The sequence below is a fragment of the Oryzias latipes genome, chromosome 6 (assembly GCF_053564925.1).
Source record: "Oryzias latipes strain Hd-rR chromosome 6, Olatipes_Hd-rR_3.1".
Taxonomy (NCBI): Eukaryota; Metazoa; Chordata; class Actinopteri; order Beloniformes; family Adrianichthyidae; genus Oryzias; species Oryzias latipes.
The window spans coordinates 29,542,925-29,570,074 of NC_136242.1; the positions used below are offsets into that span (position 1 = coordinate 29,542,925).

General features: G+C 43.0%; 1 protein-coding gene and 1 long non-coding RNA gene across 5 annotated transcripts in view; one reads left to right on the forward strand and one right to left on the reverse strand.

Annotated features, from left to right (window-relative positions):
* The window catches only part of zfpm1 (zinc finger protein, FOG family member 1), a 91,009-nt gene that overhangs the window by 49,811 nt on the left and 14,048 nt on the right, over nt 1–27,150 (forward strand). For 3 of the 4 annotated variants that reach the window (XM_011476386.4, XM_023956001.2, XM_078948956.1), the window contains 2 exons: nt 4,651–4,788; nt 19,171–19,298. In XM_011476386.4, the coding sequence (XP_011474688.1) occupies nt 4,651–4,788; nt 19,171–19,298 (266 nt within the window). The remainder of the gene's footprint in view (nt 1–4,650; nt 4,789–19,170; nt 19,299–27,150) is intronic. The other variant, XM_020704190.3, reaches the window with a different exon arrangement.
* On the reverse strand, nt 19,372–21,274 carry LOC144992485 (uncharacterized). The gene is made up of 2 exons (XR_013656464.1): nt 21,091–21,274; nt 19,372–20,909 (listed from the first exon to the last, which is right to left on the reverse strand). It is a non-coding gene; the product is annotated as an uncharacterized LOC144992485 (long non-coding RNA).

The window sequence follows — 27,150 nt, forward strand, 5'->3', positions numbered from 1 at the left end:
TTTCGTCTTTTAAACAATCACTTTTATTCATCACAGGAAACCTGATAAAATCCACGTCTGCGCCCATAAGTTAACTCCTCCTGACCTGCTATTGTCACTCTCTCATTTGAGCCAATCAGAGCAGCTTTTGTCTTCTTTTTTTTTGGTCTTTCTTTTCCTTTCATCAGAATCGGATTAGCAGGAGAAGAGACGGGGCGCGTGAGAGGCAGTAATCTGAGGTTTCCTTGGACAGAAGGCAGGATTAGCAGCAGGTTCTGCTGAACTTTTGTCTTCCTCTGCTGGTGGTGGAGCCCCACATAAACCTTTGACCCTTGTGTTGATCACGTCTTAGCTGGATGTACATGTTCTCTTCTGAGTCAATCAGAGGAAAAGTCATCGACAGGATGCAGAGATAAATCTTCAGATCACGTCTTCCAGCCCTATAATGGCTTACAGCCCGTCAGATCTTTCTAGGCCTTCGACTGAGCTTTGATAAAAAACTGCGCATTCCTCCAAAGCTGCAACAGTTTCAGACTGATGGGATCTGAGATGAATCTTGAACAAAGTTTAAAAAAAAAAGAGAAAAAAGAACAGCATGTTTTCCATTTAGTTGTAGAGAATTGATGGTGTCAGAAGTGAATAATTTGACCTCAGATTTCCCCAGAGGACCTCAGCCATGTGCTGATTTTATCTAGCACCTTACGAGAAGATAGATCAAAAATCTGTTTTTGTAAATGATCAGGTTTACATCAGTAACAGAACTCATTCTTAACCCAAAACAAAATGAAAAGATGAGTAAATGAAGGTCTAACAAGCATCATAACTACAATGAAACCACCAATTAACAACCCTGAGATGCAGCTGGACCACCAGAACCGCTAACGTTGTCTCCGATTGTCCTCTGGATGAGAACCAGAACCACATAGCGGACCCTCCAGTCTGGGTGTTTATTTTTATTTTGAACAACATTTATTTCTAACTCAAAGGTTTTGACTCACTTTACTGGACGTTTAAAGCTACAAGTCTCCATATTTGATCGTCTGATTCTCTTGAATTTGTATTTTCTAAAAGTGTGACATATCTCCTAAATTTAGATAAAATCCTGACTGATCCATCAAAATGTAATGCAGTAAAGCATCATAAACAAGAAACACGTCTGGACAGAAACATCACTTCGGAAATGTCGTTTAGTTAATTTCATAATTTATTTACCGGTAAGTAAAACAAAACTTGATAAGTTGAAAGATAAATTTCTGATCAATCACCAAATGGGTTTAAGTGAAGCTTAAATAGTGCAGAATGGATCTGTTTTAAACATAAAGCCACTTATGAGCATCAGATCGGTTTTAGCTTTAGAATTGACCTCTGTGTGTGTGCAAACTTTAGGAGGCGGAGCCTTTCTTGGACTAATGATACCCCCCCCCCAGATTCCTGTTTTCTACTTAAAAACAGTGTTGGTGTGGACAGAAACACCAAAGGATGGTTCTGATGACGATATTCAGAGCCGACGCTCTTGCCTGATGCTCTAGTGTCTGCAGCCGCCGCATTCAGTGGCGTTTTAACTTCATCCATCTTAGTTTCTCTATAAATGCTTTATGTTTATCTAACAAAAAGCCCTAACCTTTTATGTGGTCTATCTTTGTGAACTTCTGTGCTTTTATTTCTCCTCCCAAGATGCAAGAACGTTTTTTTAGAAATGACTCTTAAGTCCGTAATTACAGCTTGAGTTGCTTAATGCAGAGTTTTCCAAAGATTTGTTGGGTTTGAAAGTTTCTTATCAAATATCTTGCATTTAGTGGTGACTTTGGAAGCTTTAAGGATACTTATTATTTTAGATGCAATTTCTTAAAGAAGCTTGATTCCTACATTTTTTGTATCGTGAGTCTTTGCAGGTGGATCCTCAACTTCCTTCTCCTCTGGTTCCATGCTGCTGCGCGGTGAGTCTGCAGGCTCACGTGTCCGCAAAGAAAAGGCTGCGTTAAAACGCTCCCAAAAGTCTGGAGGCGAGGGAATGTCGGGTGACTTTGCCCTGCAGGTGTGACGGGGAAGTTCAGCTTATCAGATTGATGGAGACTGTCTCGCTGAGCGGGAAAGAGGAGGAGGAGGAGGAGGAGGAGGAGGAGGAGGAGGTTTGGCAGAAAAGTGTCTGTCGACTCCTCCTGATACCTGCCTCCCTGTCTGAGATGATATGGGAGATAATATTGATAATATTAAATGCAATAACTGTGTCTCCAGCTCCCCTCCATGCTGCAGCCCCTGCAGGATAAAATCAATGTGCCATTCAATGTGATTTATAGCTGAAAATAATGGCACTGTTTAGGCAGGGGGAGGTGTGTGTATGTGTGTGTACAGTAACAGCTGAAAGGTGGACGTGACGTGAAACCAGATGCGTGCAGCTGCCTCTGTGTGTTCTGATGGATCTGACGATGGAGATCCAGGCTCCTCGCCGTGGTTAATAACGGAGCGTCACGTGATTGCCGGGCGTTTATGGCAGATATCGACTGGGTGGTATAACTGTTTATCGAGGCAGGAATGTGAGGGTAAACACGGCCTTTGTGCACATGACTGTGGTCTTATCCGCGGGTGCCGAAAACAGGGCGGGCTTTTGGGGAAGAGGAGGAAGTCCAAAAAAGGAAGGAGGTTGAGGAGCGGGCAGGACTTAGGACAAAGGGGAGGTTTACTGAAGAAGCTACATGAGGTATTTGATCAAAAACCTGCTAATATTTTCTTTTGCACAATCTTGTGGAAAATGCTAGTACTTTTATTTGTCATACTTTTGCTACTTTTTGTCATCATTCTGTCACGCCATCTAGATCCATGCATGACTCTAAAACACTGAAAGGCTCACACTCCTGTTTGACTGCAAAGGATCCATGTTCTGCAGCCCACATCATCAGTCTCCCACCGCTGTGCTCGACAGTTATCTAATACTTAAAGATAGATTTTTTTCCAGTCTGAAAAACACTTATGAACAATCAGAGTTTCTTTTGGATAAGTAAGCGCTACACATTTTGTTAAATTGTCTCTAGTTTTCAGCTAATGAACTCAGTTTAAGTTAGAAACTAGAAAAAGCTAAATTTGTTTAGATCTTTAAATACAGGCCTGTAATTTCATCAAATTCCCCTGGTATGAATCATGAGCAAAGTTCGGCTTCATGAGTGACACCATAAAATTAAGTTTCCTGATGGTTTTTAGGGGCTGCATGTCAATGAAAAATTCAGTTCCAATTCCAGGACTCTAGCAGAAGTCCTTCAGCTGAAACCATTGACTGGCGATGGTCCCTAAGTACTCTAGATCTAATTTCGAAAACTTTTTTTCATCAAATTTCATGATTATTTGTCAAATGCAGCACTCAGATGAAGCAGGAAGAAGACAAAAACAAGAGGTTTTTACCTTTACCTGATTTTACCTCAAGGCTGGAATTTCAAATCCTGATCAAAGCTTCTTTTAACAGGCTGTCCAATGTGCTTTTTTTCTGTTTAAGGCTAATTTTAAAATACATTTTAAGATAACGGGAACTTTAGAAGTGTTAGACATAGTCAGAGTTCTTTACATCCAGATGCAGTTTTGTGAAACATTTTCCCGGGTTTTCTCAGTGAAGGTTTAAACAGATTTTGTTCCGTATTCTTCTAACTGTGGTTACAGGCATGAAATGAGGCTTGTAGAAGAAACTGTTTTTATGCTTTTCGTTTAGACTCGTAAATGTTAGAACCTCCAAACTGTTCTGAAATGGTTTTAAAAAGTATTTAAGGACTGATGTTCCAGAATGTTTAAAATGAAAAACCACTGCTTTAATGAGTTCCTCCACAGTCCACACCCACCATCACTAATGACTAACTACACAAACCACCTCTCTAAAGACTTTTATTCAGGAGATAGTTCCTTTTCCTCACATTTAATGTGTATTAAGTATTTGATGCCAGCGTTTCTTTAGGCCAAACCAGTTCTGATGAAATGAGGTTTTCTAAGAATCACCATCTTATCTCGAAGGAGCGACAGAAATCTGTCAGAATTCATCAGAATCTTGTGTGAGCATCTCTGCTGCTGGCAGATGGCTGTGATGCCAGCTGCTGGATGGTTCCAAGAATTTGTCTTGTAAGATGTGGAGGCTTCTGTGTCGTGATGGCATCAAAACGGACCGGATCTCGCTGCCGTGGACCTCCTGTGTTAGAAATGTAGAAGTGACCGCTCTGCTCGCTGAAGCGTGTGTGATCCAGCTCAGCGCAGTCAGCTGACCTTTGGCCTGATGATGGTGTAAGACAGATCCACAGGTCGGATAAGGGCGGCCGCGTCGATGCAGCTATTAATCTAATCTGACTAATCATGAGTCCAGCTAATAGCGAGAAGCCCGGCGGCGTGATGAGCTCGCAGATAACAGCCAGAGAGGCAAAGTTCAGGGTCCATACATGTACGCTTTGCAAACACGCTCAGGTAATGTGATGAAAGTCACCATGTGCACGCGCAGCAGCCACGTCTTTGATCAGGGAGGCTGCGTAATCAGCTCCATCAATGGCGGAGATGTCGGAGCTGATCAGGCGGCCTCCGTGCCGGTTGAAGGTGACGGGCTGTTGGGTACAGAGAGCCGGGATGGGTGGATGTGGAGTCTAAGTAGACGGCTGAGGATGAGAGACGAGCCATCCGCCCACATGAACTCTCTGGTTTTGTTTCCAGAAACCCGGACACAAGATTCTAGTGGAGGACCAGATGAGGATGGCGATGGGGGGGAGGAGCTAGCACCTACGCACGGCGGCGGTGAAGAAGCTAAGAAAGTTGAGGAGGAAGAAGAGGAGCTGCAGTGGAAAGGCCCAGGTCTGTTCTGCCGGGGGTGGGGGTGGGGGTGGGGGGTTCAAACAGCAGATGCACACGTCGGTTAAATCTTGGTTTGATTAAGTCTCGATCTGAAGTCAGATAAACTTCTCTGTTAACCAACCTGATCACAGCCATAAAACTGAAAGAGTCTTTGCTCTAAATCATCATTTGAAGCAGCATTTTTTAGTCACTTAGTGCCAGATTAGAAACTCAGATAAGGCTTGATTGAAACAAATGAAGATTGTAGGACGTAGATCCTGAGTTCAGCCTCAGAACCCAGGAGAAACTGGAGATCCACGCCCCTGCTCCATCAGGCCTCTTCTTCCGCCACACCTCCAGATTTCAACCTCCTCCTCTCAAACTTAGCTGTAATTCTTTCAGAAATCATTGGAAGATGCTGCAGCAGCCAGATGGGGTTATGTCAATTCCCATTTTTTTAGTTTAAAAACAACTTTTCTTGGGGTGTTTTCCATCCGTGCTGCACAGAGCAGCAGGTTCTACGGGTTCGTACCTGCGAGACGAGGGGATTGTTTCTGGTTTTCAGGCGATTTCTGAGCTCACACATTGTCCTGCAGGCCTGTAAGTGAAAATATTTTCAAAGCACAACAAAAAGGACATGCGGCGAAAAAAGAAAGATAACAAGTAAAATCGCCATAATTTTATAATTTATTTCCTGTCTTATCAAGGTTTGTTTGCTTATTTATTTCTCTCTGTCTGTTGTCTTCAATGAGTTAAACAATGCAGGGAGATTACCGTACTATCTCCTATTATTTCCTTTTCAAGCTGCGCTCGTTTTGTGTGTGTGTGTGCGCTTTAATGCGTGAGCCGCGGAGGAGAGGATGTGTTCATTATCGTCCTGTCCCAGCCTCGTCCCTTTAACGGTAATTGGAGCGATATTAATTGCTGCGCCGTGGCTGGTTGATGGTAGCACCATGATGCTGCACTGATACAGCCCTCCCTTTTCCCTTCCTTTTTATTTTTTATTTTCTCCCTTCCTCACAAACTAACTGCCGGGTGAGGGAGGCAGAGCGACGGGGGAGGGGGTGAGAGCAGGGGGGGCAGATAGCTCCTCTATCAGCTCCGGAGCAGGCGCTGTCTTTATCAGGAGAACGATTGGCAAAAAGGAAACTTTGACCGGTCTGAATTTTTCTCTTATCGTCAAGCCCCCCCTCCCCTCCTCCTCCTCATCCTTTCTCCTTCCTCCAGCCCTCCCTCCCTTCATCCCTCCATCTTTTCCTCTGGTCTCTCCATCACCACCCCTCCCTCCGTCTCCTGGTTTTTACCATTGTTTCTCCTTCTCATCACAGGTGTTCTCCGTATGTTGGAGGCTTTTATCTCCTCCGCTGGTGTTGACATTCCACTCATTTCTCCCTGTTGCTGCCTTCCTCTCCTCCTTCTCCGAGTTTCTCCTGCTTCTCCTCGTCTGGGAGAATGATGACTCCTTCTTTCAGTTTTTTTTTTTTTCTTTGGTCATTTTTTTGGGACCATTGACTGTATGAAAACTAGACAGAGTGATTGTGACGTCATCCATAGACATTGGCTTAGTTTTGGCTTCAACCACATGAAGTCAATTCAGTCACCATTTCTTCGGAAGTACGGACGCCTATGTTGGCACCAGATTTCATCAGTAAGCAGTGATTGGTCCAAGTTGGTCTGAGTCAAGGTTTCTGTGGAGGGACTTGGCTGCAGACAATTCCATTTTCAATTCAATCCAATTTTCTTTATATAGCCCAAAATCACAACAGTCGTCTCTATGGGCTTCGTACCGGTAATTGGAGAAGATGACACCTGACATAATTGGCCGGAAAGGGAAATTATGCAATTTACCCTAACCCTAAACCTTAACCCAACAGTGTTTATTAAAGTGTAAAACAGGGAAAACTGTCATTGTTAGGACTCTTGCCAATCAGGAGTAGGCTTGTTGGAGTTCTACACCCCTACACATTTAAAGCAGGTTACATTAAATCTGTCAATGTGACGTGGGGGCCAGCAGGCGCCACCTTCTTGTATTGGGGCATCTGATTGGGCAGTTTATAACTGGCACTACAGACAAAATTATAAAGAAAAATGAGGATTAGCACTAACATATTAAATAAAGCTATCAGAGCAGCAATGGTTATTCGGACAAATAGAATGACAAAGTAACAGCTGTTTAAGTCACAAGTTTATGGATTTTGGCTTCTTGAATTCAGCCGGTACTTCCTGTTTGGAACGTTGGGAAGGGAGGGGTCACTCAGTCCAGTTCTCATATACTATCAATGGTTCGGACTCCACCGGTCTGTTAAAAGCGTAATCACATGTGGAGTCAGCAACCTCCCGTCTGTGACTCAACACGGCCGTGACCTGCTAACCAGCTCCAGTCATGAGTTCCCGCAGCCCAAACAAGCTTGCTTATCTCCCACAAACGCCTCGTCTTGTTTTTTATTCGCGTTTCATGATGTTTGGGTGAGTTTGGAGCTCATGTTCAAACATACATGCTCTTATGTCTTTGGGCTTCAGTTTGAAAAGATTTCTGAAAGCTGCGCTTCCTCCATCATTGGAAGATGTGCAGCCGTGGTGCAGAGGTAGGGCAGTCGACTGCTGATCGGAAGATTGCAGGTTTGGTTTCCGCCCTGCCCGCCCATGTGTCAAAGTGTCCTTGGACAAGCCACTGAACCCCACATTACTCCTGGTAGTCGTTGGTTAGCGCCAGTGTTCTGCAGCGGAGCCGTCATCAGTGTGTAAAGCGCTTTGGGCCTTCTAAGAAGGTTGTAAAGCGCTATAAATCAAACATTCAATAGAATCGGTACACCCCTATTTTTATTGAATTAAAAAGTTTTAATTTATTTTACATTCCTCTTGGAAGAAAATAACTTTTTTTAAAGATTATCTTAACTATTAACTTACTAAACAAATAAACAAACATTCCACAATCTAGTAAATTAAAGCAAATCAAACAGATTTTATGTTATTAAATTTATATCTATTGTGTCCAAAAAAGTCAATACAATAGTAAACAACAGTAAACAAATCTCATTATGCTATAACAGCCAGCACAAAACACTGAAAACAACCACATAAGCTTGGAATACTATTTATTATGATATTTATCATTTCACTTATCAAAAAATCAGTTTATTTGAAGACAAAATCCATCTTTCTCTCTTTCCTTAAAAACAGTTTGATCACTGTCATGTAGATTATCGCACTTCAGTTCCGTCAAGAAGTCCTTTTCTGTTCCATCAAGGCCAGTGCTGAGAGCCCAGTCTGTCCAGTTGTGTTTCTACGTAGGTTTTAATTCGCGTTAGAGACGAAAATGTCCGCTCGACAGACGCAGTGACAACAAGCTTAAATTATTTTATCTGAAATATGTGTCAAAACTTCAGAATAAATCTATTAGTTTTTAGTTGACGGTTACAAAAAAAGAAATTCGTACTGGTCTGCAAATATTTTAAAAAAATAAAGTCCCGCCAGTCGATTTACGTCAAACAGAAAAGATTAGAGTTTGAATTAAACTTTCCTGCTTTGTTTTTCCTCCAGTCCAGAACTTAATCTGCTGTTTTTCTCTGTCACATGTTGATTTCTAATCTGATGCCTGCAGTTCAGCTCAGATCTTTTCTTCTGTCCGTCATCCGCCTCCGCTGTTAAAATATTCAGGCCGCCTCGCTTTGCTTGGAGGAAATCTGTGACTTCTAAACTTCATGCAGGCTTTTGTCTAAATTCACTGAATGTTAATCTGCTAATTATATTTCAGAAGATTAAAAATATGAATTATTCTTGTCTGAAAACCTTTAATTCCTAGATATGAAATTTTTAATTTCCCTTTCTGGGCTCAGTTTGTGTTCCAGCCTCTTGATAGTAATCTCTTTAATTTATTCAAATATTTTATTCAAATCAGTCTTTGTTGCGGTCATTACAGCTCTTCACACGGACTGATATTAACATAAAAGAGAGACAAAACAACAACAGAACATTTCCATTTCTGTCTTTTCCTCCTGCGGACAGATAACAGCTGATCGGAAGAGGCGTTTTTTTATTAAAATCGCGATGAATCCGAAGAATTCCCGACTCGCAGGTTCTGCTCTTTCTGCCGTCTTTTAAATAAACCCTTTGGGAACATATTTATCAAGATCTTTAATTCGGCTCTTTGTAGAGAGAAATATCCAAACCGATGATATGAAAATAGGACTTCTATCTAAAAAAAGATATAGATAGAATAAAGAAGGTGAAGGTGGGCACTCCTTTCTTTATAATCCACTTTAAATTCACAGCTTCCTTTGAATGACTTTGCAAGCGACAGGGTTCCTTCCTGGCTGCCTAAATTCCTGATGCAGAAATCTGCATCACAGGAATGTCTTGTGGTCTGCTGTGTATCATCATACTGATCTTCCTCTTCATGTAACTAAAATCTGGGGCTTCAGGTCAGATGTTGACACCTATCCTATTGGCTGAGGCCTGTAGAATCTGAGATGAATGACTGTTTATTGTCCTGAAAACAAAGTATCATTTTGTGTGCAGCTGGACCGTAGAGTTTTAGTGTTTGAATAAAGTTCAGTTGTTCAGTAATCCCAAGTATTTAAACTGCACCTCCTGCCCTTGTTGTCCCATGATGCTTCTGGAAACAGGGAGATTATATTATGTCTGAATTCACTCACTACCCCCTAACCTCTAAAAGACTAATTCTGGATTTTATTGCAATTTGGATCGATGTATTTTTTCAGACCAAACGCGATGTTCTGACCAAATTAAGCGGACTTAGTCCAGAGCAAAGGATTTTTCCAGTCTGAATCCCCCCTTAGACTTACCTGTTGGTGTCCTGCAGTTTCCCACTGTTCCTGTGTGACATGAATGAAGATGCACCATCCTCTGACAGCTTGTCTGCCATAACCCCCCCGCATGCACCCACACACAAACACACAGTCAGTCATTTAAATTACCTCCAATAAAGCATGGTAATGGCATGCGTAATAATGGTTATTATTATTTACCAGGCTGTGTGTGTGTGTGTGTGCTCAGCGGTGTGGGTGTTGGGTTATCATACAGTAGTTAATTATAATGGAGCATGAAGGCGTGCTATATGCATATTATCAGCGCTCACAGTCTCATTTCTTTGCTAAGGAATGGGAGATGTTGGCAGAGTCGCATTAGCATATTGAGCATGGAGGTTCTGCACCAATGAAAAAGGCTGCAGCACAAACTCGTCACTTTGATCCACCTGACCCTGGATGACCGAGGCATATTTCTACGGAGCTTCAGAGTCTTTTACCGTTCAGTCTGTGATTTCTTCAACTCCTCCCTGTCTGTTTGAAAGCGGTTTCATCGCTGTTTTTTTTTTTTTTTGCATATTTGTATGTGTTTGCTGATAGATGGCATTTGTTTTGTGTGGAAAGGTTCTTCAACAGCTTCTCTAGCTTCTCATCCTGCTCTGCTGTGTCAACAGTTAGAAGATATTTTAAGGTAGTTTTTATCCTTATAAACTCTCACAGCATTTTCCTGTCGATCTAAAAACTGCTTTTCAAACTCTGTTTAGTTTATCAATCAGCTATTGTATTTTATTACTGATTTTATGTTTTGTACAACTAGTGAAGCCTGTTGAGACAACTGTGTTGTGATATTGGGCTATATAAAAAAAACTGAATTGAATTGGATTGAATTTCCATCTGCCTCTGTGCAGCTTCCTGCTAATCAGCTGGATGGGTCTGTTTAGTCAACCACAGCACAGAAACACCTGAGTCTGCTAACCAGCATCAAGGGAAAGCTGGAAAACAGGCAGACAATAAGGACCAGGTTATTTAAATACATTGATTTCAAATCAGAAGTCAAGGATAAAAATCCCAAATCATGTTTGAACATATCCAATTACTGAAGTGTTTTTTTTCTTTCTACTTATTGAATAAACCGGTTGGAGACCAAATGGGGCCTGATCTCTGTCTGGTTGAGTTCAGAGAGGATGAAAAGGGGGATCGAGGGACGGATGGGACGGAGATGAGAGCGGAGGAGACAGTTTTTGAATTGTGGGAGTACATGCTGAGTTTTAAAGTTCACAGATAAAGTGTGCGGATGACAGCAAAAGAAGGGTGAAGGTTGAGGAATCAACATGAGTGAGAGTTTTAAAGTCATGCAGGTCCGAACGTGAAATTGGAGGTTTTAGATGAAAGCGGTGAACGAATAAAGAATCCAAGAGGAGGTTTTTTAGCTGAATTAAAATGAGGCATAACTATACATCTATATCTATATATATCTATATCTATAATCTATACATCTATATATATCTATATCTATAATCTCTCTCTCTCTCTCTCTCTCTCTCTCTCTCTCGATATAGATATATATATCCTATACTATCCTATATACATCTTTTGACTGATATTCTTAAAATGACCTCTGAACATTCATTAGTGTTGGCACCACAGCTCACTTTTATAAACCCTGATCACCTGAAACAGTGCAGTTTTTTAAATGTCTTTTTTGGTGAAGCTGAAATCATATCAGTTGAAGTTTTGATCTCTTTAATTTTTGGATTTTGGATCTCATTTGGTGATTTGCCGCACTTCATGCCTTCTTCGATAAATCCATAAAACGTTCTTTTACAAAGTTACCCGCTATAAAGACGGAGAGGACCTGGACTTCCTGCAGATTTGTTTGGTTGGAGTTGTGGGTCTTACCCTCCATCATCCCTCTGTCCTCTTTGTCTCTTTGTGACATCCCTCCATATCTGCAGCCGGCAGACTCCATGGCTTCTCAGGATGGGGAGGGGCTCCTGGAAGCAGCCCACCTCCACCTGTCAGCAAGAGTTTCCAGGTGGTTGGGTGCGGAAGGCTTTGTATTTTTTTGAAGTCAAGCTGAAATAATTTGGGATTCTTATTGAACAAAATTCCAGGCAAATGATCGTACCTGGAAACTTTGGTGAAATGGTGTGAAGTATCATCCTCCCAGGATCATCACAGCATCCTGTGACTGTCACCCGCCTCCCCCATCCCTGCAGCCTGCCTCCATCCCTGATGATTGATAGGCACAAGGCTCTAATCTAAAGGAACATTTCTCCGTGCTGTCCGGCTGCTATCAGCCCAGCAGCTCAGAGTGTTGAGTCTGTGGCGGGACAGGACTCTGGCACGCTTGATTACCGGCCTATCAGATTCCTGGCCTCTCCTGCAGCCGCGGCTCTGCATCCTGCTCACCTCCCTCTCACACAGAAGACGGCCGTCCATTTCCATCTGTGTCAGAGAAGCTGCAGTGATCTGTGCTGTCTGATCTGAGCTCACACTCTGGCAGCGTGTGACTGTCATAAACTGACTTTAATGTGTTGTGCAGAAACGGACCTCAGACGTCACTCTGCAGGCCTCTGCTCATTCTCCTCATTGCTGTCTTATCTCCTTCTCCTCAGTATCTCTCACTTGCCAGTTTCCTTCTTTTATTAGGCAAAGTTCTGTTGTTTTTTCCAGCTCATGAGTGAGCCTGTTCCCCGCTTCAGCAACAGGCAAACATGAAAATCATTCAGGAGTTTAAACTGAAAACCCAGAGAGGTGTGCTGAGGAAAACGCCATTCCTGCCCCTTGAGGTCATGATTCTGTGCTGATCACTTGAGTCAAACATTTGGAAAAGGTTCAAAGTGGCCTAACGGTCACAGAAGTTCTGCTTCGCATCCCACCTCCGCGTGACCCGGAGCGTGCGGCGCTGCAGCGTCTGCTCCCCGATACCATCCTGATTGAAACGTCCTTTTTCTGCAGGAGCCAGAAGGAGTCGTTAAAGCAGACATGAATTAATGATTGAATTAATTATCAGAGTCACATACCGTACAATTAATTTTGCGGCTTCGCCTCAGTCTTTTTTTCCTCTTGTCATCTGTGCGGAGAGAATGTCAAGAAACATTTTCTAATTAATTTATGTGTGATTATCTGGGAGAGTTTCTGGAAGGTCTCCACTTTCAATTTGTGACAGGCGACAGCAGTCGGGGGGGGGGCTTATGCTGGTGCAGCGCGTGTCCTCAAACTGTCTCACACTGAAGCTGACTTCCAGGATTCATCTGTCATCAACTTCACAGCAAAGTTCAGACTTCCTACTGTGGCCTTCTGACTCGACCAAAGAAAAGAAGCAGAGGTTTCCCTTCAAACAGAACCAAGAAGCGGCTTAGAGAGACTCGGATCCATGAAACGAGCATCCGAGTTTCAGAGATGCATATAGCCGTGCATGTTAGCACACAACACAAAACGGAAAAATAAGATCTTTATCGTGATTTCAAAACTTTCTTTTCTGCAGGATCATCTGATACAAACAAACTCAGAGGTTGTTTTTGCTTTTTTTTTTTTACTTTTAGCAAACACAAAAGCCTTAATATAACTGAAATCTTGGTCTTTCTCCCAAAATGATCAATGTCATAGAAAAATTTGCAAAAAGTGACACTTTTATTTCTGATTTGCTCTGAATTGGCTTTAAAAAAATCTCTTTTATTCAGTTTTAGTTTCATTTTTTCCCTATTTATTTCTTAAGTTATTTATCTTCTACAAATTATTTTATTTTCTCTATTCCTTTTTTTGTTTTCCAAAATTTCCTAGAATTTTCAACCCTTTTGGGTGTTGTAAATATTATTTTTGAACTTTGTTGGTTAATTTTTCTATTTTTGTTAGTTTTCAAAAACTTTTGAGAATAGAGACTGTCAGTAGGTGTCCTTTATTTCAGTGAACGACACCGACTGACAGTCTCTATTCTCAAAAGTTTCTCTTTAGAGATAAAGAAACCGTGAAAAGTGACATTTTTTAAACAATGTGTGGAGTGACATAGCCAGACCCTACTGTTTAGTAAAATTACACCCAAAAAAGAAATTTGATTAGTCCATGAAAAATGCTGTTGAATTCACTTGCACAGCAAACAAAATGAAATGTCATAAAGAAAGTGAATATTCACATGTATTTGTCCAAATGTGAGCGGTTAGTGCTGAACTTTTGGTCTTGGCCACACGGGCACAGAGGAAGGGTTACGTTTTCTGCCGTTCATTCGTTTGCCTCTGATCAAGCTGGAGGTGGAGAAGTGGACGTTAAAAGGTCGAAGTCTACGAATGACCCATTTTTAAAAAACAGTGAGGAGCAGCAGAAACCTCAGAATTTTTGGTCCGTTTGGCTTGTTTTTCTGACCTGGGGGCTAAAATGCTGGGGAGGGGATGTCACAATCATTGACTGTATATGAGAACTATATATTGTGTGTATATGAGTGAGTGTGATGTCATCAACAGCATATGGTTTACTTCCAGCTCCAACCTAATGAAGTTGATTCTGTCACTCGCTATTTTTATGTGATACGGTCGCCGCCGTGTTGGAGGCAGACGACGTCAGTAAGCAGTGATTGGTTCGAGTCGCTCTGAGTTGATGTTTTCTATGGAAAGCCCTCTTGCCAATCAGGAGTGTGCTTGTTGAAAGTCCACACCCCTACAACTTAAAAGCGGGGCCACTCAAAATATTTTAAACATTTCGAACATTTGATGTGAGACCACACACTTTTATTGACGCATCTGATTGGCCAGTTTATAAGTTTAATAACTTACACTAGAAAAAAAAGTATTGTGAAACAAAAGACAATTATCAAGAGCACAGAGCAAAACTGGTTATTCTGACTAATAGAATGACTGAGAAAGAGCTGTTTATTTCACAATAGAAGGGATTTTGGCTTCTCTGAGCCTGTGGGCACTTCCTGTTTTGAACACCAGGGGGAGGGGTCACTCAGTCCAGTTCTCCTATACAGTCAACGGTCAGATACAGACACAAAACCTGTAAAACACAAACATACATTAAATCCCCTCCCCTCCAGAATAGTTTTTGCAGATGAACATCTTCATAGTTGTTCGTCTTCACATCAGACTTGTTGTGTTTTCATCCATCCTCCCTCTGAACAGACCCCCCCCCCCCTCCCACCTCAGTTTATCTTTCTTCACATATTCGTGAATTTGCATGTTTGCTTCTTGCTCTTTTCTGCCCGTGTATGTATTTTGCAGATAAAAGTTCAGCAGTGCAGTTAAGAGAAATTAGTTGGGTAAACAGTGGTAAATGTCAATGATAAAGTTCTGTTGAAGCTCATCTGATTAGCAGGGCGGCGCAGGTGTCTTATCTCGCCTGTGCAACAGAGGGTAAAATGGAAATGATTGCATGGTCCTGAGCAGGAGATGTCTATCCCAGAAATGTCTATCTGCAGCTGAGCCGAACCTGCCGGACTCCAGGGACCCGGAGGATTCTGCCAGGAAGATCACGGAGGGAGGAAGATGAGAGAAAAAGGAGTGGCTCGATGGAGGCCTTTTATCCAACGACCAGAGTGGATTAATGAGAATTGGCTAAAAATGGCAGATCAGAGGAGGCTGTTGGAGCAGTGTCCCCCCCCTCCCGTTTGATACTGTGGTGTTTTTGCACTCGTGTGACCGATCCTGCAGCGTCCATTCGAGCTTTTCGCTCCGGCGTCTGTGAGTAGAACCGCAGTGTTTGTTCCACGTTTCCCTTGAGATCCAGGCGTGAGGAGGTGCTGGGATTTGTCATTCAGGAAAGGTTAAACCCCTCCTATTAGCTCGAGGTCGGAGCAGCAGCGGATAAAGATTTCCTGTTGTGTGGTGTCAAAAAATCAATATCCGAGCCGCGATGTGCTCATTTGATATCAACTATAGTCTTTTTAAAAGTCAATTAGGTCCGACAGAGAAGAGGAACACGATGCTCTTTAACACCTTTCTCGGTTTCCTCCCACTTATTCTTGGCCGAGATCCCAGCGTTTGATGTCACCCCTGCTGAGGGTCAGGTGACCTGCAGTTTAACTGAAGAAATACTGTTTCTAATGGTGAATAAAAGTGCGCCTAAAAATGATGGCATGAATTTCAAAAATAAAGAGATAATACTATTGTTCAGTTTTAAATGTGCTGGTTGGACCTTTTTTACATCGAAACTGAGTTTCTTGATGGAAAAAAATCAAAGTCTAGACATTATTAACAAACTTTTTAAGTCTTTGCTCCTTTTCGGGTAAAACTTTTCATATTCCTACCAAACTCACAGACAGTTTCCACTTAATTAGTTTCCACTTAATTTCTTATTAATAAGATAGGTGGTATCAGTGAAGGTTGGAGCCCACCTGCCGCTCTAAGGAATTTTCCGTGGCTGTGTTCCTGCGGGATGACGTGTTTGTGGATGTTGTTGTCTCCAGGCAGGTTGGTCCACATTGTCGGGTTTGCAGAACAAATCCTTCGTTTTCAATAGAGTACGTACGAGTTGTTTGGTTTTATGGCTTGAAGACATGAATGATAATTCCAGTGCTGCATTCACTGACCTTTGCAACAGTCCCCACCAATGCCGTGGTGCAGCGGAAGGGCGCTCGACTCATGATCGTAAGATTGCAGGTTCGATTCCTGCCTTGCACGCCCATGTGTCAAAGTGTCCTTGGGCTAGACACTGAACCCCACCTTGCCTCTGGTGGGAGTTTGGCACCCGTGTTTGGCAGCAGAGCATCAGTGTGTGTGCATGGGTGAATGGGAGTGTGACTGTAAAGCACTTTGGGCCTTCGAAAGAGGGTAGAAAGCGCTATATGTATAAGTATACGCCATTTACCATTTACCTTCAAACTTTCACAGACTTGTGACAAAATGGGACCGCTCCAGACTCCTTTAATGTTCCAGCTTTGTGATTTTGTGTCTGTGGACCCGTTTTGTTTTTTGGGTGTTTTTTGCGAAAAGATATTTGAAGCTGCATTCTGAAAACAATCCTAGCTTTTGTACTTGTCATTAATTAAACTGTCAGACAGCGCGCTGATCCATGAAACCTCAGCGAGGCTCACCTTCACCCCCCACCCCCACCCTGTTGCCCATCGGTTAATTGCGTTGTGTATTTCATTAATGACAGCCTGATTGTTTTGTTGAGTTTGCTCGTCAAAGATGCCTGGACGCCCTGGTGGCTGCTGAAGCGTCTATTGATAAGCCTGTGTGTGTGTGTGTGTGTGTGTGCCTCTGCGTACCTGTGTACTTGTGTGTGATGATGTGGGGGAGGGGGGGGGAGCTGGATGAAAAGAGTCCATGTGTGTGTGTGTTCTTGGGAATAGGTGAACTCATTTCTGAGGCCATTTTCAGGCGTGTCAGAAATGTTTTGGGGTACTTTTGAGAAAGAATCTCCAACTTTTGCTGACCAGTTAAAGTCTCATTAGTTGTGACACCTAAGTGTGTGCAATTCTTTCACCAAATTTGACCCAGTCCCCGGGGGAGGGGGGAGGTGCAGACACACCATTTGGTGGTTTAACCCCCAGTCCAACCTCTCAATGCTGAGTGTTAAGCAGGGAGGCTTTGGATCCCATTTTTGTCTTTGGTATGACTCCACCGTGGATTTGAACTCACGACCTTCCAGTCTCAGGGTGAACCATAAGGCCACAGAGTTTTGAAAGAAGAATTGAATTGAATTGAAGACCCCAGTGGGGTTTTAATGTTGCTCAGTGTTGGGAAGGATTGTGCCTGTTGGTGGCCTTGCGTTGCTGCACAGAACCCAGCAGAACCGGTCCTTCTCCAGCAGTTTAATGCTCGTCATTTCAGTCATTTTGGCGCTAAAAACACTACAGTGTTTCCTGGCCAGTTAAAGCACCATATCAACAACCACAGGTCAAATCCTAACTGGGACCTCTCTGTGTGGAGTTTGCATGTTTTTCCACTAGCATTGCTTGCTTGTGTGGCCCTGCAACAGAGGGGTGACCTGTTCAGGATGCATCTGTAACAGCAACCGTGTGACCCCAAAAGAGATTCACTGGGGTTTAGAAAATGGATAGATAGATGCTGTCAATTAATTTAACATTTTTTTAGTGTATTAAAGCAATAATTTAATGATAAAGCACAAACGCATATTTTAAGCTTCTGCTTGATTAAACAGGTGGATGTGAAACCTGGTTTTGAGCAGAAAGTCCTGTGGTCACACAGAGACCCCCGGGTCCCGACAAGGAGCAGCATAGAAGCTTGCAGGGGTCACATGCAGGGGGGTAATTTGCCTTTTTTATGTTAAGTTGACCGTTAAATATATAGCCTTCTTCTAGAGATTCTGCTGCTCCACCTGCAGCTTGACACAAGCCTAACATGAGGTGCAGTGAACCAGCCGGCCAGAAAAGGAGCAGCCGGACAAACCCGGCCCTGTAATAGGTTAACATCTGTGTTGGCTCATTGAGGTCAAACCCTTGTGCCGTTTCACAATGAAGGTCAATGAAGCTGGTCAGGCTGATAAGCATCCCATGTGCTCCAGTTCGGCCAATGGAGGCCAAGCAGGCTAGACATTGATGGAGTGCAGAGATAAGGAGGGTCAGCGTGGCCAAACTGGGGCCCCGTCCCATGATCACTGACAGGATAGAGAGCAGGCGGTGGACTTCAGACCCTGCAGCAGGTTTGATGCTTGTAGAACTGAGATCTAGACCTGATGTGGTCTTTAAACCTGCAGAGCAACCCAGAGTCCCTCCTGGGGAAAGCAATACTATCACCTCCAACAAAACCTGATCACTGTGGCACCTGGTTTTGGTCAGGATGGCGTTCGGCGTCACGGTGAGTCAGGAGCAGCCCGCCACTTCCTCAGACTCCACCGCAGGAGCGCTTCCGACAGGGAGAACAATGTGTCCAACCGCTCTGTGGCTTCATCAAATTAACGTAGTCCTCCTGCTGCCTTGCTTTCTTCCCTCAAACTGCTTCCTGCCCCCTCCCCACCCCCTCACCCCCCCACCGCAGCGTCCTCCTCCACCCCGCTGTGGGAAAGCCATTTTATCAGCGTCTGTCCGTTGTTCTCTGGTGGGGATAGATACAGAGAAGATAGATGAGTGTTTTGACATGGAGAGTGTTAGACAAACACTCTTATCAGAAACGCCACTTTAGACAACACCAGCGGGAGGGGGGGGGGGGGGGTGAGTTGGGGAGGGAAGGCAGATTTTGTATGTTTTGATCACGGGGGGGGGGGGGGTCACTGGCAGGCTCTCACCGCGGCTCCTTCCATCGCGGTGTGGGCCGGCGGCAGCATCTCAGGCCTCGGCGAGGATGGATCGGTCTAGGGCGCCCGGCAGTTATCAGCCTCTATCTGGACCGCGGCAGCCAGCCTAGGACCGCAGCTGTCACTGCCATCCTTCCACGCTTATCTTTTCACTTTGAGGAAGTGCTCGAGAAGTTTCCCCAGCCGGGACAGAAAGTGCAACCCCCCCTTTGCTGTTGAGCCGCTGACAGCATAAGCCGCTGCCGCTGCTTTCAGGGTTCAGGTCAAGTTCAGTCCACATGCTGATCCTGACTTCTTCAAAGGTTTTCCAGCCTCTCCTAAATCACTAAGATCTGCGCTCTGACATGACAGCCGCAGAGGTTCCTCATTCAGCTGCTGGCTGAAGATAACACATGTGACATGATTCACAAAAACATCACCAACTCTTCTTCCTCCTCCACCCCAGATGACCTGAGGATAAGTGATGAGGGGAGCAGTGTGGTGGCCATGAGGGACCTTCATCCTGAAACGCTGTGGGGGCCATACCTGGGAGTCATCCAATCAGACAGCAGCACAGAGGACCAGGAGACGCAGGTAAAAACTCTGAATGTGCATGTAAGACGGCTGAAGGAACCAGAACCATCTGGGTCCAAAATGCCCAGAAAAATGTGTTTGAATCTTTTATTTTTTTTACTTCAACCAGCCTGAGAATGTTTAATCAATGATCATAAAAATGTATGGAGGAATAAAACAGTTAATAGTTAACTTCATTGAAATAAAAAAGAAAAAGGGAATCAATTCCAACAACAAACCAACAAGCAAGAAGCTAGTGAGGAGAAAACGCAGTGAAGATCAAGTTCTGATGTTTTGTTAAAAAGAGTGGGGCAAAGGTTCTGCACTGATTCTGCAAGTTAGCCTCCTTAAAACGATGAGTTTGGTCTGTGATGTTCATCGCTGCATACGCTTCAGTTGTGAGAGACAGAATGTATCTATGATGAACATTACAGACCAAACTCATCTTTTTAATGGGACAGCTCGCAGAATCCAGATACTTGTTGTCCCACTGTTGTTCAGTTATTTCAAACATTGGAAGGAGACGTGTTTTTAGAAGTTTATGGAAAAGACTAAAGAGAAATAAACTGTCTTCTTAGAGCTAAAGACTCGCTCTGACATCCTTCTCCTCTTGTCTGCTCATTTTCTTTCCTCCTAAATATTAGGAAAAAAAAACAATGTAGTCATTTATTAATAATGTTCTAGTGTCCAGTTAAACACCTGAGCGTGAGCTGCTGAGGCACCATGAAGTGAAAGCCAACCGAGGTCACGTGGTTTCATGAAAACGAGTGAAATTCACATGTGTGCGCTTCAGTGGGATCCCTGGGAAAAATGCTGGACCGGATAGAGCCGTATCAGAGCCGGGTTTGTGCACGAGTCCGGCTCATCATGTGATAGTGATGCTGGGAGAGGCTTCCTGAGCAGAGCAGCTGCACGAAGCCTTCGCTCTTCGGTTTCCGCTCCGACCCTGAAGACGCTTCCACAACTCCAGTTTCAGAACTTTCCCCCGAAGGTTCAGTCCGAATCGGATGAAGAATCGTCCTTGAGTTCTCCTGTCGTTCCTCCTCTCTTCCTCTTGTTCTCTCCTTCACTCCTCTTCTCTTCCCTCCCAGACGTCCGCCTGTCTTTTATCTCCTCATGGCGCCATCCTCTCGGACAACAAACCCCAGTGATTGATTCCTGCTTGATAGGCTCTCATTTCTAAGATTTTGTTTATTATCAGCGTGCTTCTGAGTGCACGGATGGATGTGAGCGCACGTGCACGCACGCTCACGCCCTCACCTTTTGTTCTTCCTCCCTCTGCGTCCTCTTCCTCCTCTAACTTTGAAGCACATCTCTGTTCAGACTCTTCATTCATATGGAAACCATCTCGCCCTGAACTCCTCAAATCTTTGGTTTGTCACCCCCCCACCCCCACCCCGCCCTCTCTATCTGAGCGCTGAAGAGTGAGGAGACGGACCTTCAGTATCTGCAGGAGATAGTGTTCGTAATCTCACATTCCTCCTGTGTTTCTGCCCCCACTCACTCCCCCCTCTTTCTCCTCCCCCGGGGGTCAGCAGGGGTCAGGGCCGTCCTGCTTTGCTGAGTTGGAGGAGAAATCTGCTCATCTTCTGGAGCTCTGATGAAGCCGAGTCGTCAGGGAGGATTTCAATGCTGAAACACAGAGGAAGTCTCATCATCATTGGAGTTGAAGCGACTGCATTATGCCCCCACAGAGGTCGACTGGGGGGGTGCTGTAGGAGGGCATTCGTCCCTCCCTAAGTTTTTATTTTATTTACCTAATTCAAATGATGAGATTTGGTTTTTTAAAACTGATAATGAAAAAAGTTCTGACCTGTCAGGCTCGATGTCAGATTTAATCCAGACTTTAACCTGATTGCTCTAGAACCGTCATTTTCATCCATTTAGAGACAAAATCATGTCTGACAGAAGGACGTGGAGTACAAACATTTCAGCTTTCCACAAACTCCATCCGGAGAACTTCCAGAGAACCGTCCATCCAGAAGACTTCTTTCTTCAAGTTTTTATTTGAACTGCTGTGTCTAAGCTCCACCTCCTGTGAGTCTCAGCCTGCTCTGATTGGTCAGATCTGGCTGGGATGTGACATAACTTAGGTGCTCACCTCTCTTTTCAAAGTGTTTAAGTTTTAAGTTAGGGGATGGATAATTTATGTAAAGAAAATAAAACAATAAAAAGTTAAGGAAAGCAAAACAAGGGTGGGATTATATAAATTAGCTTCCTCTAGAAGCATCTCGCTTCATCTATTGAACTCATTTCGACAAACTTCCTCCTTTTTTATAATACTTTTGCTTCGATTGCTTGAAATAAACAATTTCAAAATCCAAGTTTCAATTCTGAGAAAAGTGACGCTCTCTAAACTGAGATGAACTTCAGTCATTCAGTCATTCACCAGCAGCCTCGGCTCCGCAGCTGATCAGGTTTCCAAACCTGATCATTACAACATATTGATCCCCATCTTGAATGCTTTTGCAAAAGTGTCCCTGATTAAAACTGAACTGGAACAGAAGCCGGTTTTTTAAGGTTTTACACCAAACCTTAGATCCAGTCAGCACATAAACAGGCTGGCCTTCCGCTGCAGCAATCACAGCTGAAACAAACTACTCTCATCAGATCAAGGATCTGCAAGCCTGAGGCTCAGGAGCCACATGTGGCTCCAGCTATTGTGGCTCTTTGGTTTTAAAGAGAAATGTAAACAATTTATATAAATAATAGGTTAGTTAGTTAGTTAGTTAGTTAGTTAGTTAGTTAGTTAGTTAGTTAGTTAGTTAGTTGACACAGGATGTATTTTATTTTGAAAGGAACTTGTATGTGGTGCTGTTTAAAGAAAAATAAATTAAAATTAAATATATAGACAAATATAACACTGTTATCATTGATCAATTATTGCCAATATTTAAAAGCTACATTTAATACATAAATGGTTTATTTTTCAAAAAAAAAAAAAAAAAGTATTTTTCCAAACCATAGCTGGGTTTTTGTCCCTAAGAAACTCACCCAAATGGCTTTTTTTTCTATCTTTGAAGCTTGCAGAACCTGGTCTGCATGAACCTTAAAAGTCCAAGTAACTCCTGTTTGTGTCCTTTACTGTATACTTGTTTACTTTATTATTTAAAGGCATTTTAAAGGCCATTTCTTTGTGTTTTAATGTTTTGTTCCAGTGTTATGTGATGTTGTGTTTTCTTTTTGTTGGTTGATTTGTCCACAAACAACCATCCTCCTTTGCTGAGCTCTGGTTAGCTTCAGCAGCTCATGGAGCTCTTCATGTCCCTCATATTTCATTCGTTGTGGAGCAAAATACAACAGACTGCGTGGGAAATAAAAAAAACAACTGCAAAATCTGGAAATGTCTTTAATATGAATCAGATATAGAGTTAGTTTTTTTTTAATTCTGTAAAAAAGGATTGTTTTTTTTTTTGCCCTTTTAAACCACGCAGTTCATGGTCTTCGTTCTGGACCACATTGATGAAGAGGCAGATGTTTTGTGTTCTGGAATATTTGTATTCCTGTCGGATAAACTCTCCTCTCCCCGCTGCTCTGCGTCGCCTCCCTCTGAACGTTTCTGACTCAATTAGCTTTTTATGAGCTCGTATAACGTCACTTTAAAATCAGGCTGCAGCTCTATCCTGCAGGACTCAGTAGTGAGTTCATATTTTTAAAGAAAGAAGAAGAAACGTGTGTCTTTGGTGGCGTCTTGGCTGTGTGTCTTCTGGTGGACGTGGGTCAGATCTCCTTGGTTACATTGGTGGTGTGTTACGTGAGCTGTGTCACATGGAAATGCTTCCATTTGCATGTATTGAGAAAGAGGTGTAAAGGCGTTTATCTATTTAAAGGCATCGGGCTCAATGCCGCTGTTGGACTCAAATATTGTTTGCTGATCAATTCTTGGTTCATTGAACAACCAGGTCCTCACTGTAGAGCCTTCCATGGCAACCCGGAGCGAGCTGCTGCCTGTTGTGATTGGATCTCTCTGAACACATCTGATATAACATCTGGCCTCCTTTTGATTGGATTCTGCTTTAATTAACTGATAGGGTGAGCGTTTGTGATTGGGCCAAAGTTAGAGGCTTGTATGAAGTTGTGGCTCAGATGAAAGATGTCCTGAAAGTGATGCGTTAGTGTTTGTTGGATCCTTCCAAAGGACAGATGTCTAAATTGACGTCTGTCTGGCAGGAGGAGCGACTCCGCTCATCACATCCTCGTTTCTCTGCCTCCTCCAGCGGCAGCCCGCCCCGCCCCACCCCACCGCTGTCACTCGCGGAAAAGCCGCCTGGAGGCACGATCCTAGAAGGAGCAGAGTAAGGGAGTTCAAAGCGTTATCACGCGCCGAACGTCTTTTCATCATGTTTTAGAAACAAGCGTTCGCACTAATCCCTCACTAATCTCTCCAGGAGAACTGGGGCGATAAGACGCGCCACCCACGGCTTTTCAAACACTTTTTGGGTAGTCTCTACTCACTCTACCTCCTCTGCACTCTCCTCCACTTCCTCCTCCATCACATCCCGTGGAAGGACGAGTGAAGGTGAGCGCCTCCTCGTGCGCTCTCATTGAGTCGGTGGGTTTGTTTACATCCCGATTAGGATCTTTTTTGGTTTATCTGCAGCGATCGACACTGTTCTTCTGCCTCTCTGTTTCTTTTTCCCCGCCCATCAAATTAAAAATGTTAATTAAAACGATGCTTCTTCAGAAGATGACAAATCGATGATTAAGCCAAGTGTTCAAACACCTTCTGTGATGCCCCCTCAAAGGAGCGAGACACAAACGGATTCAGGGTGCAAGAATATCCCCCTTCATGTTTTAGAAGGCCAGAATCTCCAAAGTCTTCCCTCATTTCACATCATTTACTTCTAATAATCCAGATTTTGTTTAAAAGTGGTCTGGATCAATCGTTTTCCAGCAATCCTGATCGTTTTTTTCACACATTTTCATGTTTCTAAATCTGTCTGCATGAGTTTAAGCCTTTTGTCTATGGTGGAAGAAACACATTTATCTGTCAGGTTCTTTGTTGCTTGGTGTTTAAAACCGTTTTAGGTTCGTTTTAGGGATTAACAAGCAAACAAATAAGTTTTGATTCAAATTTTAACATAATTTCAAAGCAACTGTTGATTGTTGTTTTTTCATCTGTAGCATCTGTTTACTGTTGCCCCGCCCACATCTTTTAGAAAACAGTATTGAGGGGTATATGAATGTGTCGGGTATTTAAGACCCGCTCAGATCAGCTTTTGATCTAATATCAAAGTGAACTCAGTGGTCTTTTAATTTAAACTTTTTTGGCAAAAAACAAAACAACCTGTGTTGTTTTCTTAGATTTAGTGTGTGCAGAGTGGCAGTAGTTCATTAGAAATTCCCCTCTGAGTTGTGGAAAGAGACTGATTGCGTGGAGCAACCCCACCCCCTCTTCCCTTCCCTGTTGCTGAGAGCTTGAAGCGGGCAGCTTGTGGCCTGCCCGATGTGTTTTTGCTACGTCACAAATATGATCTTTTTCCAAAATTATGCTCCTGATTTACAATGATTAGAATAAAGAAATAGACTTGAATACATTTCTCAGCTAAATATTCTTTATAAATGTCCTCCATTATCAGAAAAATGTCACAAGAACATTTAAAAACACCAAAAACTTGATTTGGGGACTTTAAAAGGCTGGGTTTAATGTTTGGATAGGTGCTAGGGATGCCGAAAACCCAACCGTATGTGACACCATCAAACGGAATTGTGGGAAAGTGAATGGTAGCATCCCAAATGCATACCAGGATGTTTACATTGAAAGGGTCAAGCGTGTTGTGCTAAATTTAAGACAGATTTATACTTATTGTTATATTTTAAAACAACAGGTTTCGTATGAGCCAACAAACACGTTTTTTTGTAATTCTTACATGTTTGTTGGCAAGTTCTAAAAAAGATTTTCTGAATTTGTCGTTTTTGTTCTTTTGTAATACACAAATCACATATCGAACCAAAACAAAACCATGACCCGAAAATCAAAGTTTGAACCAAATCTTGTAGAAAATTAATTGTTGCATCTCTAATATGTGCAAGTTTTTAGAGTTCTTTTTGATTTTGAGGGAAGTGAAACAGTTCAATAAAAAACTGTCAAAGGACGTGTTTGTTAGGCTGAAGCCTAAACATGTAGATGGAACCAATGCTTCTCATTTTATGTCATTTTTCATATCTCTCGCTCCCTCTTTCCCTCTCTCTCTCTCTCTCTCTCTCTCTCTAAATCTTTGCTGGTATTTGTGTTTTCCCTTAAAGTTGCATCTCAGTGCAAATACATTATATTTTTTCAGCCTAGATTTTCGTACATACTAAAAAAACATTTACATGGGTTAAAGTCATCATAAGTCTATTTAACAAAATGTAATTTATTTTTTGTTGCAACTTTATTCCAGAACCAGTGATTTGAATTCATGTTTCATCAGGTTTGATGCTTGAGATTTTTTTTTAGGAGATGAATCCACTGACTTACCCCTGATCAAAATGAGCAATTAAACTAACTCTAGAAATGTCAATCTTATGAAGAGACAGAAACTGCTGACAGACAATCTGAATCAATTGAAGGCAGGGAAGAAGAGAAAGGGAAGGTTCATTAAGTGAACCAAAAGTGGAGGAGAAGTTAGAAAAACACAGGTCTGAGGCAGAAAAGAGGAGGCCTTCATCACTCAGCGGCACTGACTGGCTGGTATCTGCATCTCGCTGTCATCTTCACCGGCTTCTGCAGGGCGCAGGAGGAGGAGGAGGCTGAGAGGAGAGGGGAAAACCTCTCTCCTGTCTATCTCTGAGCCTAATCTCCGGCAGTTCAGGAGCCCGCTTTCCAAGAGTGCCTCATTTTCGAATCTCTTATCTCGGCCCCCGTTTTAAGTATCGCAGTTTTATATTTTTACATGTCATTTGCATGCAGCTCATCAAACCTGGCTCCCACTGTTTTAGGGTTTTTCTCCTTCTTTGGCGGTGCACGAGGCGGCAGGCCTCCACCATGCTGCTGGAAGCCCTCCGCCTGCATTTAAACCTCGTGAGCCTCAAAAGCATCTGAGCTGAATGTCAGAGAAATGCTGTGCGTGAGAGCAGCGGAGGTAAAGAGAGTGTGTTCGTATGAGAGTCAGTTTCTGATTTTTATCCGCCTTCCTTTTCTTCTTTGTATTTTTGGAGGATTCACACACTGACCTCTTTGTTTGGGACAGTGAGTACACCCCTGCTACCCCCTGGACGGGGAAGGAAACCATTTCCTGTAGAGATAGAATGAGAGGCAGAGGGAGAAAAGAGGGAGAGATAGGAGGATGGAAGGAGGGGCAGGCAGACAGGAGGGTAGGAATGAGAGTTGGGGAGAGGAAGTGAATCAGAGATTAAGAAAGAGGAGCAAAAAGAGGAGAGGAGACACAGTGTAAGAGGAGAAGGGTAGGAGAGGATGAACTGGATGATGGAATGAGTGATTGTGGGAGAGGAGCGGGGTGAATGAAAGATGGTTGGAAAGGTCAGGAAGGGAGCACCTTATTAAATTCTCATTCATGGGAGTCCAGAACGTTTAATGCAGGGTAGGATATTTGGAGGAAAATTAAGATTTTTGAGGACAAGGAGTGATGGGAACAAACTTTAATGTCGTTTTTATCAAATGTATCAAATGTCACAAGAATCACAATGGCTCCTTTTGTCTGGAGATCCTTACAGAAACCATGAAACATGATGCAAACCCATATAAATTCTCGTACTCCTGATTTCGGTGTTTGAATTCACTCTTTTTATGATCCATCTGACAAATATCATCTATTGTCCTATTATTTTATAAAACGTAACAGGTACTTGAGGCAATTGCTGAGAGCTGCGGTTCTTCGTATTCGTTTGAGAATCCAAGAGTTTTTCAAGATCATTTTCACGGATCCACCAC